The sequence below is a fragment of the Peromyscus californicus genome, unplaced genomic scaffold (genome assembly GCF_007827085.1).
Source record: "Peromyscus californicus insignis strain IS unplaced genomic scaffold, ASM782708v3 Scaffold_8__1_contigs__length_139910024, whole genome shotgun sequence".
Lineage (NCBI taxonomy): Eukaryota > Metazoa > Chordata > Mammalia > Rodentia > Cricetidae > Peromyscus > Peromyscus californicus.
This window is the reverse complement of record NW_026294606.1, coordinates 49,219,022-49,235,068: the sequence shown is the minus strand read 5'-3', so window position 1 is coordinate 49,235,068 and position 16,047 is coordinate 49,219,022. Positions and strand designations below refer to the sequence as shown.

Sequence of the window (16,047 nt, the reverse complement as noted above, 5' to 3'; positions counted from 1 at the left end):
CAGCCTTAAACACTAAAAAACATTTTGCTGGGAAGAACAGGGAACCAGTAACACAGCAAGGGAATGGAAAGGTAAAGAATGTTTTTTAGGGGGGCTGGAGAGATGTCTCAAAGTTTAGAATGCACATGGCGCTTGCAGAAGACCTGAATCCAGGTCCTAGTACCTACAACTGAAGTTCACAGTCACTAGCAACTCTAGGTCCAGAGGATGGTACCCTCTCCTGGCCTCTGCAGCCTCCCCTACTCATGTACGTGCACACACACACACACACACACACACACACACACACACACACACAATCATACACACAATGAAATCTTTTTTAAAAGATTTTCATTTTTGAAGGGTGGGTATTTTTTGAGATGCTGTGGTCTTATGCAGCCCAAGCTAGCTTTGAACTCTCATTTCTCCTCTCCATTCTCCCAAGTACTAAGGTTATGTGTGCCTTCTGCTTTGTTTTTTATTTTAAGAGACACTACAACAGTGGTGGCCTTTAGACTTTGTAACCAGGAGCCACAAAGAGAACTGTTTCCACTGTGATTTCAAATGTTACACGAAGAAACAAGTTCTCACAAAACTCACTGTGAGATTGATATGTCCATTTAAAAATGCTATTTGTGTACACATATGGTGCACAGACATATGTGTAGGCAAACATATAAAATAAAGATCTTTTTAAAGTTAAAAATGTAGCCAGGCAGTGGTGGCACACACCTTTAATCCTAGCACTCAGGAGGCAGAGACAGACAGATCTCTGAGTCTGAGGCCTGCCTGCTCTACAGAGTGAGTTCCAGGACATCCAGGGCTACACAGAGAAACCCTGTCTCAAAAACAAACAAACAAACAAACACAAACAAAACCCAAAAAGGTTAAAAATGCCATTTATAATCCACTAAAATGTTGGCAAGACCCACTAGTGACTAGTGAGTTGTAGCCAGAAGCCCAAGAACACTTAGTGAAGATTAAAGTCTGCTCATACCAGCCTTGAGAGCCAACCTGTGCTTTTCCACTTGTGTTGACACCTGGGCCAGGACACGACTCTTTACTAAGAAAATAAGCAAGTACTCCCTCTTAGGACTTTTCTCTCTTGAGAGCCAGATGTGAAACCTTTACCGTCATGTGACTCCAGATGCCTGTAGAGTCCAGAGGTTAACCTTGGGTGTCATTCCTCCAGAGCCAGCCACCTTCCTTTTTGAGACAGCGTGTCTCACTGGGACCGGGAGCTTTTGGATTTGGCTGGACTGGCTGGCCTGCAATCCCCAGAGATCCTCCTGTCTCTGCCAGTGCTGGGATTTCGAGTGCACACCACCACACCTGGCTTTTTATATGGATATTAAGATCCAACGTGTGACAAGCACTTTACTGACACCTGTCTCCCTGGCCCGGAATCCTTTCGTTTTGACCTAATGTCTCCACCCACGCTTGAGAAGTATCCCCCAGGAGCACTGAAGCTCTCCTCCCTCCAGCCAGGCCTCTGTTCAGATCCACAAAGCTTACCTCCTATGTTCTACCGGTTTCATGTCCCACGCCTTAGGATTTCAGCTGAGAGAAGCAAGCTTCTAGATCTGGTTACATCACAAAATAATAGAATCTTAATGATGGGAGAGATCTTATGAGGAGTGTAAATTGAAGGATGACATATTGTCCTATTCCTTAAAATAGTTTCCCCTGACTATCTTCAAGACTACGACATGCTAGTACTAGAAAATATTGAAGTATTTGATATGAGAAAATGTATCTGAAATTGTGTAAACTTAAAGACTGAACAACAAGATACTATAAAAAGAATATGAAGATTTCTATGTTCTATATAGTAGTATTTATGAATGTATATAAAGGGAGACCCAAGATGTGTACCCACTAGATGTAGACTGGTACAAAACAAAATGGACTTTTCTGGAGCTTAAAGCCCCTCGGAGTCAGGCTGTCGTTACACATACGTTCACCTGTTCCTGTCACGTCACTGAGATTCTTCAAGAGGATTCCCTCAGTAACCCAGCCTCGGTGCTGAATCAGACCTTCTTGTTCAGCCAGTCTACTTCTAGCTTGTGTTTATACAACTCATTATGATGATGAATAATAAATTCAGTGCTAGGTTGAAGCAGCTCAGAACTCAAGGTGATTTTTCAAACACAAAAGTATTTTTTATTTTATATTTATCATGTGTGTGTGTGCGTGTGTGTGTGTGTGTGCATACACCTGCTGTGGTGCACATGCAGAGAGGGATCAGAGGAAAGCTTTGGGGAGTCATTTCTCTCCTCCCACCTTTGCTGGGGTTCCATTGGGCAAACTCAGATTGTCAGGCTTATTCACCGCCCCGTTCATTCTCTCTCTCCTGTGTACACACATGCATGTGTGTGTACATATTTTTATTCAGAGGCCAGGAGTCACTGGGTGTTGGCTTTGTTGTTGTTGTTATCTTGACGTAAGCTAGTCACAGGGAAGAGGAAGTATCAGCTGAGGAATTGCCTCCATGGCGTTGGCCTGTTGCCATGCCTGTGGAGTATTCTCTTGACTAATGATTGATGTGGGAGGGTCCAGCCCACTGTGGGTGATGCCTTTCCTAGGCTGGTGGTCCTGGGTTGTGTAAAAAAGCAGGTTGAGCAAGCCCTGGGTAACAAGTTAGTAAGCAGGGCTCTTCTGTGGCCTCTGCTTCAGTTCCTGCCTTGAGTTCCTGCCATGGATCCCTGATAAGATTCTAAACCACAAACCCAAAAACCCTGTCTTCCCCCAGATTGGTTTGGGTCGGTGTTTTTATCACAGCGACAGTGTTTTTCTTTCCTGCTCTCTGTCTGTTCCTTTGAGGCAGGGCTTTCCCTTGAACCCAGCCAGGGCTTGTTTTCTCAGCTGGGCTGAAATTCAGCAAGTCCCAGTGATTCCCCAGTCTCTGCCCTACTCATGAGTGCAGCAAGTGCTCCTAACCACTGAGCCATCTCTCCAGCTTTGAGTTTGGCATTGAGACAATCAGATCCCCTCTCTTCATATCCCTCCTTATCTTTTATTGAAAACCCAAGCAAACTTTACATCTACCTTTCTAGATACTCAGGGCAGAGGTGTGTGCAGACATAACCATCACCTAGAATCAGAAACCACATCCACATGCTTGTCTCATCAAACTCTGCCTGCCATAGGCTAGCCCCCAGAGCTGCGCCTGCTGCAGGGATTCCCTACCACTGACTGTGGACCTTCTGGGGGTAGGGACCCTGACTGAAGGTGGAAGAGGCTGTGTTTCTGAAAACAGGGCCATTTGTTGGAGTAGCATTTGGGGTTAAAGTTCAAGCCCAAGTTGACCTTTACCACTTCGGGAAGTTGATATATGTGGTAATCTTAGCAGTTCTTCATAATGGCTGAATGATTTTAGATCACATGTACATGATAGCATCCGTTGGGGGATCCAGACTCATCTCTCAGGAGTTCTTCCGGGATGAACTCCAAAGATTTGAGAGAGGGAATTACTGCACAGGGCTCCAGCATCTAGAGCTGGACTCATTCAGTGAAGCGCTTGTCACAGAGCATGAGGCCCTGCAGCACCCACACAAAAGCCAGGCACAATGGTCTGCACCCGTGATCCCAGCGCCTGGGAGATGGGACGCAGGTGGCCCTGATGCTCATTGGCCAGCCAGCCTAGCTTCCCACCACCCTGTGAGGAAGTCATGCAGCTTCAAAAAGGACTCTCTCCTTGTTCAGGCTTCAAGTATGTGTGCCTCCGGGCCAGGGGAGGGGGCAGGCAGCTTGAAGTGGAGGCACATTTGATTAATTAAGATCATAGGTAAAAATTGTCAGTTTGCTGTGGTTTGACTATGACATGTCCCCTACAGGATCATGCCTTAGGACTCTTGGTCTCCAGCTGGTGGCACTGCTGGGGGGAGATTGTGGAGCCTTTGGAAGGTAGGGCCTCTCTAGAGGAAGCAGGTTGCTGGGGGAGGGGGTCCTTGAGGGTTATATCTTTACCCTGTGCACCTGCCTGCACACACGCACACACCACTTTGATACTTGGAGGGACAGCTTCGAAGATTCCCTTTAAGAAGTTCCTGGCGTTTTAAAACATTCAGTAGAGAGTTGGTATTTTTAACGCCTTTTACTTATTGATTTGATTATTGTGTTCCCCAGTACATGGAGGTCGGAGAACAACTTGTGGGAGTTGCTTCTCTTTTCCCCCCCATGTGGGTCTCGGGGATTGAACTCAGTCTGTCATCTTGACAGTAAGTACCTCCACTCACTGAGCCGTCTTGCTGTCCTGAGTTAACATACCAGCATGCATTTTGCAAAGTGTCTCTTTACTCGTTGCAATGGGGGGAACCTGGCTCAGTAAACAAGCTGTGACTTGATACTTCTGGGGAGAGATGACAAGACCTGAGAGACCGCAGGCCTAGTGGGGCAGCCCTGGGCAGAGACCTCCCTGGACCAGCTCCTCAGACCAGCAAGGAGCTGCCTGTCTAGTATTGACAGCTGCTCTAATGAAGCCTGGAGGAATCTGGCCCCATCTCCTCTGAAATCTTCCCAATCTGATATTTAAGTATTAATTCATCATCTCCTTGGTTACCTTGCTTGTTCCCAGTTCAGGGCGCTTGCCAGAAACAGGCAAAACAATGTCCATTATGTGTTTCTGTCAAGTGGTGGGTAAAAGAAATCTCTGTTTTTATGAATAATACTAAAAGTGAATCCATCATGGACCTGAACAGACTTCTGCTGTGTGGTACCAAGGGTGTGTTTTACATAGACCGCATTTTTTTTCCTTAAAAGTTTTTTCTTTGTTTTGAAATTGCATTTTACATTGAGTTTTTGAACTGTAATTAGGCATCCATGATAATTGCTAATGGTGTATTAAGTCAAGCTGTCATAGTTTCAAAACAGACATATCTTAGGTAGGTCCCTGGAGAGAGCCACCAAGAGTCTTCCTCATTTAAACCCGACAGAGATAATTTTGTCTGGATGTGATGAGAGAATGAGGAGAACAAGGAATTCAAGCAGGTAACAACTTGTTTGTTTTTGATGCTGCGTCGCTCTAGCAGACACATGAAAGATGAGATGCAGGGGGGAGAGAGTCTAAGGCAGTGGTTCTCAGCCTGTGGTTGCGGCCTCTTTGGGTTCCCATATTTACATTATGATTCATAACAGTAGCCAAATTACAGTTATGAAGCAGCATGAAATAATTTTATGGTTGGGAGTCACCACAACATGAGGAACTGTATTAAAGGGTCACAGCATCAGGAAGGTAGAGAACCACTAGTTTAATATGGAGTACCTAGATAAGCTACATGGTGAGATGTGGTAATCCTAGTGATTGCCAGGCAGACACAGGGATCTCTCTCCTCTCTCTCTCTCTCTCTCTCTCTCTCTCTCTCTCTCTCTCTCTCTCTCTCTCTCTCTCTTTCCTGTCTCAACAAATCAAAAAACAAGGTGTTCCAGGCAGTGGTGGCCAAGCCTTAATCCCAGCACTTGGAAGGAAAGGCCAGCCTGGTCTATAGAGTGAGTTCCAGGACAGTCAGAGCTGTTATGCAGAGAAACCCTGTTTTGAAAAAAACAAATCAAGGTGGATGGCACCAGAGAGATGATACTAGAGAACTGGAGTTGGAACTCTAGCCTCCATGTGCACACACACACACACACACACACACACACACACACACACACACAATCATTGGCTCAAATGGCAGAGGTTGGAGGATTACTTTAGAGACCAGCCAGAACTACATAAGTGAGACCATGTCTCAAAAACAACCCAAAAAGAAACAGACCAGGAAAAGGAGGAGAGTCTTAAGGATGCTCTGAGCTGCTGGAGGATGGATGACACGGAGAAGTCTGGTGGGACACAAAACTACAAGGATGAGTCATGGAACAGGTTGAGCCTGAGTGTTGATAAGGCTCCAATCAGAGATGTCAAGCCCATAGATACCTTAGAGGATGGACTGGGTCAGAAGAGGCAGGCAATAATGGTGAAATAACCCTTCACATACAGACACAGTACACTGGAGACCCTCCTGGAAGGCTAACTACTCATCCTTCCTCCTGCTCTGTGCACCTGGACCACCTTTGCCCACATCCCTTGGTCCTGTCAGTCCTTATCTGCAGTGAGTCTGTCTACAGCTCTTGGAGAGAAGGGCTGTGTTGTTTATCTTAGCATCTCCAGCATCTGGGACACATTTCAGAAAAGCACTGGGTGTTCAAGTAATGGATGATGGGTCTAACAAGACGTGAGCCGATGACCACACTGGAATCTGCACAAAGTAGGTCTTAAGGGATGGCTCAGTCAGTAAAGTGCTTCTTGTCTGACCATGAGGACCTGAGTTTGATCCCCATCACCCATGTAGAAATGCTGGGCATTGTGGCATACACTTGTTATTCTCACGCTGGTGGGGCAGAGACAGGAAGATCTCTTGGGCTTACTAGCCAGCTATCTTGGCCTAATTTGTGAGTTCCAGGCCAAGGAGAGACCCTGTCTCAAAGGAGGTGATGGTGTGCATTTGTGAGGCTGACTGACACTCAAGGTTGTCCTCCAGCCTCTCTACATGCAAACACACACGTGCAGAACACCCCCTTCCCAGAAACACATACACATTAAAAAATGAGGCATCTACTGGAACAGCAGTTGACACCAGTCTTTAATTTTGTAGCACCCATTATTACAGTTATAAAAATCTTTCCTTATTCATAAGAAAAACAGAATCATACAGAAGATGAAAATCTAGACAGAGTCAAAAGGCTAGTACCAAGGTATATAGATGGTATCCAGGGACACAGGGATCTCAGAAGCTTGACCTCCTCAGGCCGAAATGTCTTGTATAAGTTCCCAAGGGGGTGCTGCAGAAGACAGTGGTCACTGGACTGTCACACAGAATGGAAGAGCACGGAGCACCCAGGAAGTATTGAGGTGCTTCTTCCTTATATCCCCAAGAGAGCTGACTGATTTTATCATTTCATTTCCAGTTGTATCAGTGACTACTTTAGTCCCTTCAGATCACCTGATCACCTGGGGATCCCCTGCCAGACAGAATTCCCAGAGACACTCCCCTCCAGAGCCACAGGAAGGAAGACAGCAGGCCTTGCTCCACCAGGGTCCTTCAAGTCTAGGTCTTGGGTACCCACAGGAGCTCCATCCACCAGTGCTGAGACTTCAGTAGCCCCGGCACCTGGCCCAGCATCTTGGCTTTGATTCTCTCTAAATACCATAGAGACAAGACTCACCCTTCCTTGTGCATTGATAACCAAGTACCCAGGAATCCCAGGGTGGGGTCTGAGTCCCAGGCAGCAATGAGATGGCAAATATTTCTCAGTCACCACCTTGGGCGTATGTCGGTGTGTGCCCTCTGAAGATGTGTGCCTTTTGTTGTGAGAACTGTCTCAGTCTTTGGTTTTGTAGCACCCAGAGCAGAGAGTGGTTTGGCGTTGCTAGGCCCACAGCACTGTTGTTTCTGCGTGTACACGAGAACATGGAGCAGATGTTTGCTGCCAGCTCAGAGGGCGAACACCGTTGGCCAGTGGGGGAAGGTGATTTGAGATACGCATGTGTGAGCGGCGCTGACCATGTGGCACAGGCAACAGCATCATAGCCTCAAATGGGAGGAAACTTTTAAAGCAGGAACAACAGGATTGATTTAAAAAAGAATGGAGAAAAGAAATTCTTTGCTCAAGACCAAATGAGATCTGTTTAATCGCCTAAAAAAGAGAGGATAGAAGAGAAAAATCTGTTCCGCCTTGTTATTAATCCTGTCTTTAGAAGCACGTCTTTTTGTAATGTAGATGGTTGAAGACAGGTGAGCGGGAGACCACCGCATTGTGGCATCCTCGGGCTAAACTGGGAGAGAAAGGGAGCTAACAGACACAGCTGTACCTTCAATCCCTGTGGAGACCAGTCCACCTAAGTGCCGATAGTGATTACCAGGCCACGGGACTCTTCTGCAGCCACTGTGCTGCGCACATCCTGGATCCAGGAGCCTCCATCTCAGCCATGTCACCCTTGGAGTGTCTATGTGTGCCAAGTCACAGAGCAATCATACCCTTTCTCTCTCTTAGTAGGGCTGCTGGGAAGGTGCCTAACGAAGCCAGACTCTAATAGGAAACCGATTTAGAGTGTATCCTCCAGCAGGGGGCAGCACGATATTAAAAAAAACTACTGTTCAGGATGAACCACACGGTCTTTGGCCAGATCTCCTGTGTTACTGAGTTTTACTATTCAGGGCTACAGAAGTAGGTGGCTGTACAGGGTCTTTTAGAGGCACAAGTGGGACATCTCAGCACATCTGCAGGCCGGAACTAGTTAAAACCCCACCATGCTAATATTGCATGCCCTGTTTTTGTCTGCCTTCACCGGTGTGCGTGTCCAGAAGTGTGTAATCTGTCCCGGGATGTACGGCTGTCCATGTGGCTCTGAGTCCTTCCCTTTCATTTGACTCTTCACTATTGCAACCACATAAAATGTACATTATATATGGCCTCATCACAGACCATTACAGACGGAAGTTTTGCTTAAAGAAACATATTTTTGGAAACATAGCTAAGGGGATTTCAGCATTATAATAGGAAAACAACCTTACCCCATGCAGCTTCTATCGTGTTCACCTTAACACAGGTTCCCAGGATGGAAAGGTCTTCTGGGTTAATGGTGATGGGGTGGAGAAATGGCTCATCAGTTAAGAGCTCCTCCTGCTCGTTAGAGGACTTCACTTCAGTTCCCAACACCCACATCTGGCAACTCACAAGCACCTGTAACCCCAGCTCCAGGGGCTCTGACACCTCTGGTCTCCACGAACCCCTGTACTCATGTGCACATACTCACACCCAGACACGTAACCAAAAATAACAAAAAAAAATAAATATTTAAAAAGTGACGACTAAGCTTTCAATAATCATTTAATTGGTCGGTCATAAAATGACCTCCTTCCTCCCTGCTCTCACCTCTGTGAAGTACCAGAGTATTTATGCTTCTGTAGAACTCATTGGCCATAAGTTAACTTTAAATAAGCTGAGACTACGTCAGCTGAGAATACTTCCTGGCTTTCTTTATGCAACACAGATCAAAGTCATTTTACATTTAGAGTCAGAATGAACTTGAAGAAACCGTTCAGTAAATTTCTCTTTGCTGATACCATGCTCCTAATAATTAAAAATTCTCACAAGATAAATGCTGGGTGGCAGTCATGAACCCCACCACACGTGGCTTACATGACAGTTTGTTTTGTTTATGAAGCAGGGTCTCATACAGTCAAGGCTGGCCCCGAACTCATTTTGTAGCTGGGGATGACTATGAACTTCTGATCCTCTGCTTCCACTTCCAGGAGTTGGAAATGCAGGCATGTAGCACCACACACCAGTTTATGCAGTGCTGAAGATCAAACCCAGGGCTTTGGGCAAGCGAGGTAAGCACTCTCCCAACAGAGCTACATTCCCAGCCATAGCTGGGAATGAGATTTACTTTGTGTGTGTGTGTGTGTGTGTGTGTGTGTGTGTGTGTGTGTGTGTGTGTATGCCATGTGTGTGGGTGCCCTTAGAGATTTACTTTGTGTGTGTGTGTGTGTGTGTGTGTGTGTGTGTGTATGCCATGTGTGTGGGTGCCCTTAGAGATTTACTTTGTGTGTGTGTGTGTGTGTGTGTGTGTGTGTGTGTATGCCATGTGTGTGGGTGCCCTTAGAGGCTAAAAGAGGGTGTCAGATTCCCCAGGAGCTGGTGTCATAGGCAATTGTGAGCCACCCCATGTGGGTGCTTGGAATTGAACCCAGGTCCTCTGAAAGAGCAGCAAGCACTCCTAACTGCTGAACCATCTCTCCAGCCCTGCCTGACAATTTTGATCCAACTGTAGAAAGGCAAGTTCAGTGGACAATTGCAAGCACAGCTGTGTTCTAGAGATGCAGCCTGACAAGTCCCTGGAGGCTGAAGTGCTGGGGACACTTCCTGTGAAATGATGGTCCAGAGGATCGGCTGTCCCAGGCCGGTCATGAAAAATATTCACTCTGGGAGTTTGTGGTGAGGACTCAAGTTTGGCTGACCATGGTGACACATCCCCACAACCCTAACACTCAGGAGGTGAATTCAGGAGGATCATAACTTCAAGGCCAGCCTCAGCTACATATTAAGTTTGAGGAGAATCTGGGCTATCTGAAACTCTAATCATCATGAATCAACTTGTGGGGATTTTAATGGGCAGGATTTTTCATCTCAGTTTTTGGTTTAAAAAACAGTACCATTAGGAAGATTTTTAAGTTTTAATCATTTTTGCCACTGTGGCCCATGGGAGGGAGTTGGAAGCCATCATTTCAGCTGCTGTGTTCCAAGTCGTAGAGATTGGCCTGAGGCTCTAGGTGGAGCAGGGGTTCTACTGAGCAGAGGACATGAACAGAGAGACGGGAGCTAACTCATGCCCTTCCTCCCTGGGCCTTCTGCCGAGGCACCGCTCATCCACCCGGAGTTCCTCCTCTCCCTTCTTTTCTCTGTGTGTGGGAAAGGCAGGCTCGGAGGAGGGGTACGGTACGGGGGAGCAGGCTGATGAAATGGAACAGAATGGGGGAATCCCCCTCCACCAATGCCTCTGGGATGGTCACAAATTGGGCCAAAGTGACAAGTCTGCTTGGTGGAGATGGGAAGGAAGGGGCTTTCTGGGAACATCTGGCTAGACAGTGTCAACAAGACACATGTCAGCCTGGGAGCTACTCCTTTCATCCTTTGGGGGTTCTAGGGTACACCGGGAAGCTAGGGCTGACATCTCCTAATGTTCCAGCATCCTCTACCTCTGAGCCTCACCCGCCGAGTTACATTTCCTGCGAAGTGATTTCCAAAGCCCCTCTCATTCCCTACGGTTGCTTCTGCTCTAAGAAATGAGAGCAAAACCGGATGTGGTGGCCCAGCACTTGAAAGACAGAGGCAGGCAAATCAGAAATGTGAGGTCATCCTCTGCTGCACAGTGAGTTTGAGAGTAGCTTTGGCTAGGAGGTTCTGCGAGACTAGCCAGAGCACATCATGGACAGCTTAATGAGAAAGCTAGGCAACCAATCACATCTGTGAAAGGACAGAACATCCCCTAGCAAGTTCTGCCCATGATGCACATAACATCTGATTTTCCCGAGAGGCTATTTTTTTTTTTTTTTTTTTTTTTTTTTTTGGTTTTTCGAGACAGGGTTTCTCTGTGTAGCTTTGCGCCTTTCCTGGAACTCACTTGGTAGCCCAGGCTGGCCTCGAACTCACAGAGATCCGCCTGGCTCTGCCTCCCGAGTGCTGGGATTAAAGGCGTGCGCCACCAACGCCCGGCCCGAGAGGCTATTTTTAAAACATCTGCCTTTAGGGGTTGGGGAGATGGGCTCACAGTTAAAAGTGGCTCTTGCAGAAGTTGAGTTCCCAGCACCCACGTGGAGGCTGAAAAGCTTCTGTAATTCCAGGTCTAGGGTACCTAGGGTACCCTCTTCTGACCTCGGCAGGCACCATGCATGCCTGTGCACAGACAAACATGCAAGAAAAACATTCATAAAATAAAATAAATCTGAAAAACACAACGTCCACATTTGATCACTAGCCGTCACTTTAAATACATCGGGCAATAAGGTGGCCATAACTGTGATAAATCTGAGTATGGAAGGTGTAGGATGTGATTACTAGTGAAGCAGAAGTGATGGACAAGCCTCATGGGCTGCTTTGAGGTCACACTGGGTGAGAAGCTGACTTTACTTACCAACAACCTGAGGAAAAACGTAATTGCTATGAGAAAAAAAAATGGTAGCTTAAAAATCACCTTCTTTTAAGTTCATCTTAGTATCTCTGTCCTATGCAGTCAATGCTATCCTTCCTTTTTGTTTGTTTTAATTAGGGTATATGTGTATGGGTCTGTGAGCTTGTGTGTACATGTGCATGTAGAAGCCAGAGGACAACCTCTGATGTTGCTCCTGGGACACTGTTTACCTTGTTTTTTGCGACAGGATTTCTCACCAGCTTGTAGTTCACCACATAAGCAAGGCTGGTTGGCAGGTGAGCCCCAGGGATCGGCTTGTCTCTACTTTTCCAGCACTGGGATTTTGGTGAGCTCACATAAAAATAAAAACCAGCCTTGATAATGAGGGTTTGTGCCTAGTCTTATTGTATCTCGTTATGCCGTGTTTGGTTGATATCCCTGGGAGGCCTGCTCTTTTTTGAAGGGAAATGGAGGAGGAGTGGATCTAGGGGGAGAGGAGATATGCGTGGAGAGGAACTGGGAGGAGCGGAGGTAGGTGTAACTGCAATTGGGGTGTAGTGTATGAGAGAAGAATAAAAAAATCATGAATAACAGGAGTGCAGGTGTAGCTCAGTGGTAGAGTGCAGGCTGAACATGTTCAAGGTCCTCAGTTCCATCCCTAGCACCAAAAAAAGAGGCATGGATAAATGGATAACAAAAGTGTGTGTATGTGTGTGTGTGTGTGTGTGTGTGTGTGTGTGTGTGTGCGTGTGTGTGTGTGTGTGTGTGTGTGTGTGTGTGTGTGTGCGTGTGTGCGCACAGGTCAGAGGCTGACCTTAGGTATCTTCCTCAATCACTCTTCACATTGACCTTCCTTTTTGAGACAGTGGCTTTCCCAGTCTGGCTATGTTGGCTGTCCAGTGAGTTCCTGGATCTGGTTCTCTAGTGCTGGGGTTACAGGCACATGCTGCCATGTCTGGTTTTTACGGCGGTGCTGGTGACTGAACTCAGGTCCTCGTACTGATAAGCCAAGCACTTTACTCATTGACCCATGTCCTCAGCCTCCCCAAATGGCATTTAGAAAGATTTGTGTGTGTGTGTGTGTGTGTTGTTGTTGCATGTATATGCAGATGCACATGCACGTGTGTGATTTGTGTTTGTTGCATGTGTAACACATGTGCATGTGTGCATACAGAGTCCCAAAGCTGATGTTGATGTTTTTCTTCACTTGATCTCTACATTGTGTGTGGAAAAAGAGTCTCTCAGTTGATCCCAGAGCTTACCCATTTGACTAGCCCTAGCTAGGCAGCTTGCTCCGTCTGAGGATCCCTGTCTCTCCCTTCTGAGCACTGAAATCCCAGGTGCCACAACATCTCCTCATTTCTATGGGTTCTCGGGGCCTGAACCCTGGTCCTCATGCTTGTGCAGTGAGAATTTTAACCACTGAGCATCTCCCCAGCCCCCAAGAGGGAATATTAAGTACTATTCTTTGTCAATGCCATTCCCATGACACCAACCCATTCTGCTGCTCTACAAACCAGAAATTTTGTATTTCTTTTAAAAATACTAAACCCAGTGACAGTACTAATAGCCCATAGATTACAGAAGTGTTTGAATAAAAAAGATGGCCCTTGTATCCGGGCCACATCATACAGTATCCTCTTGATCTTCTAAACCTTTTGTGACAGAAATAGTAACAGTGAACAGGCCAGGGTGACTTCTCCATGCCATCTTCTTCGAGGCTGGGAATGCAAGGGTTCTGCATAGGATGACATGGACATGTCCAGAGACATCAACAGTTTGGGATCCCGCTGCAATCTTTAGCAGTACCTAAGGAGAGGGTCATTTTCTTTTCATGCTGGCACGGTTCTGTCCCAACCATAGGCGTTGGCTCTACGCGACCTACAAAATATTCTTCCCCAATTCCAGGTTCCAATATTAAATTAAAACAGATGTGCAAAAAGAAACAAATACCTGCCACCGAAACAGAACCCATCCTTCCACAAGCCACCAGCTTCAGGGAGAGCCACTGCCCATTCCACATCCTCATCTGAAAATCTCGAGAGCAGGTACATATCCCCCGTGACGAGTGCTGGTCCAGCAAGCAGAAAGGCCAATGCCAGAAGGTGATTCTAGAAGTGCATGGAACTGTCCGAGTGTCCCCGGTGGGGCCACTCCTCATCCACCCACCTGCGCAGGATCTTCTCCACATCAACCCTGTGGTAAAGTCGGCAGAGCTCCATCAGTTGGACCACAGTCCTCTGGCTGTTTCGGAATAAGAACGCCAGTGTGGGGCTCTGAGGCCTCTGTTCCAGGAAGCACAGTTCGTCATAGGGCATGCCCCATTTGCTGGCAAAATTCCTCCAGTTCTTCACGGTCGGGTGACACGGATCCAGCTTTATCCTGATCACATCTAGCAAGTCCTGATCATTGAGCAAGTCGCTGATGGTGGGGACCCGGGGTGAACAGGAGGAGCAAGAGCAGCCTTCCTTACATGGCTGGTTTTTACTGACACCTGCAGGATGACAGAGAGGCCACAGGTTAACCAGGGGCCTGACTTACACAAGCTATGTCCTCTTTATTTTCCTACCATATTGGTGACATCATCTAAGTGTCTCTCACACACACAGCCTTCCTTCGAATAGTCCAGAACAGTCACTTCTTTTGTTTTTTTTTTTTTTTTTTTTTTTTTTTTTGGTTTTTCGAGACAGGGTTTCTCTGTGTAGCTTTGCGCCTTTCCTGGAACTCACTTGGTAGCCCAGGCTGGCCTCGAACTCACAGAGATCTGCCTGGCTCTGCCTCCCGAGTGCTGGGATTAAAGGCGTGCGCCACCACTGCCCGGCGAACAGTCACTTCTTATTGCTCACATAATGTTATTCTTATGTGTGTGTTCAAGTGTGCACAGATGTACAGTATGTATGTGGAGACCAGAGGACAACCTTGGGTGTCAAACTTTGAGTAGTACCCCTGCCCCCTTTAGTGCAGGATCTCTCACTGGCCTGGAACTGACAGATTAGGCTAGGCTGGCTGGTCAGGAAGCCTCAGGGATCTAGCTGAATCTGGACTCACTGTTCAGGTTACTGATGTGCACTGCCTCTGAAGCACCTGACTTTTACTTTTAGATAGGTACACAGCAAGAACTTTACCCACCACTGAGCCTATTTTTCTTTAAAGAGAGTATCTATCTCTGGCCTGGAGCTTATTAAGTAGGGTAGGCTGGCCAGTAAACCCCCAGGCATCTCTTTCTCCTTAGCACTGGAGTCACAGACATATGCACCATGACCACATGGCTGCTGGCAACAGAGCTCAGGTCCTCACTCTGCAAGGCAAGCAAGCGCTTTACTGCCTGGGACATCTTGGAAGCCCCTGCAGTGTTACTCTTCACAGGAGAAGAAAAGCTGGTCAGCTGGTAGCAGTAGCAAGAGTTGATAAAGCCAACCTCCCTTTCCATCCATGCTTTTCCCTGTTCCAGCATGCATTTGGAGGGCCATTGACCAGGTTGAGGGTTCCAGGACCAACTCATGCTTGAGCACACCCCTTTGCTCCTGACAGTTTTTTTTTTTTTTTTTTTTTTTTTTTTTTGGTTTTTCGAGACAGGGTCTCTCTGTGTAGCTTTGCGCCTCTCCTGGAACTCACTTGGTAGCCCAGGCTGGCCTCGAACTCACAGAGATCCGCCTGGCTCTGCCTCCCGAGTGCTGGGATTAAAGGCGTGCGCCACCACCGCCCGGCATCCTGACAGTCTTTTAAAAAAAATTATTGTTATTGCCCCGTGTGTGCACAGGTGCTTGTGTGCCACTTCCTGTGAAGGTCAGAGAATAAATTGCAGGACTTAGCTTCCTCTTCCATCGTGTGGGGCCCGGGGATTGAACTCGGGTTGCTAGGCTTGACAGCAAGCACCTACTAAGCCATTTCACTGGCTTCCCTGACAGCTTTTAACATCAAACCTAGCATGTGAAGATGGTATGGTGATTGCACAACCCCTCGAAAGTTCTTGAAAAGAAAGAAAACTGGTCTGCCTGCTCCATGAGCACATCTGAAAACAAAAAGCATATCTGTCATGGCTAGTGACAGAAAGCTTACTTTCGGAATTTATAGCCTCCTTATCATTCCTCTGCTTTATCTGTTTTCTTCACTCACAGAGGCTCTGTCTGAAGTGTGGCCAGCAGCCTGGGGGTGTGCAGGGATCTGGAGGCAGGCCGAGGAGCAACATCAGGTTCTAGCCTGGGCCTCACCCAAAAACTGGTTCCCACCCCAGAAGGATGGCCTTCCCCGCTTCAGTCCTCTCAGCATCCTTTATTACCAGGAGGTAAAAACATGAGTGGGAAGTGAAGTGGGTCGGGGAGAGGTCTCAGGAAGTCACTCACTAAAGCCCTTGGTGGTGCCACTCTGTGGACACGGCCACTGAGCAGCGTCAA

At 47.1% G+C, this 16,047-nt stretch overlaps 1 protein-coding gene across 1 annotated transcript in view; it reads right to left on the bottom strand.

The window, feature by feature from the left end:
- Nucleotides 1-11,071: 11,071 nt before the first annotated feature.
- Edaradd (EDAR associated via death domain) overlaps nt 11,072-16,047 on the bottom strand; it is a 44,169-nt gene continuing 39,193 nt past the window's right edge. Inside the window, exon 6 of the mRNA XM_052728841.1 lies at nt 11,072-14,147. Within this exon, the coding sequence (XP_052584801.1) occupies nt 13,765-14,147 (383 nt within the window). The 3' untranslated portion in view covers nt 11,072-13,764. The remainder of the gene's footprint in view (nt 14,148-16,047) is intronic.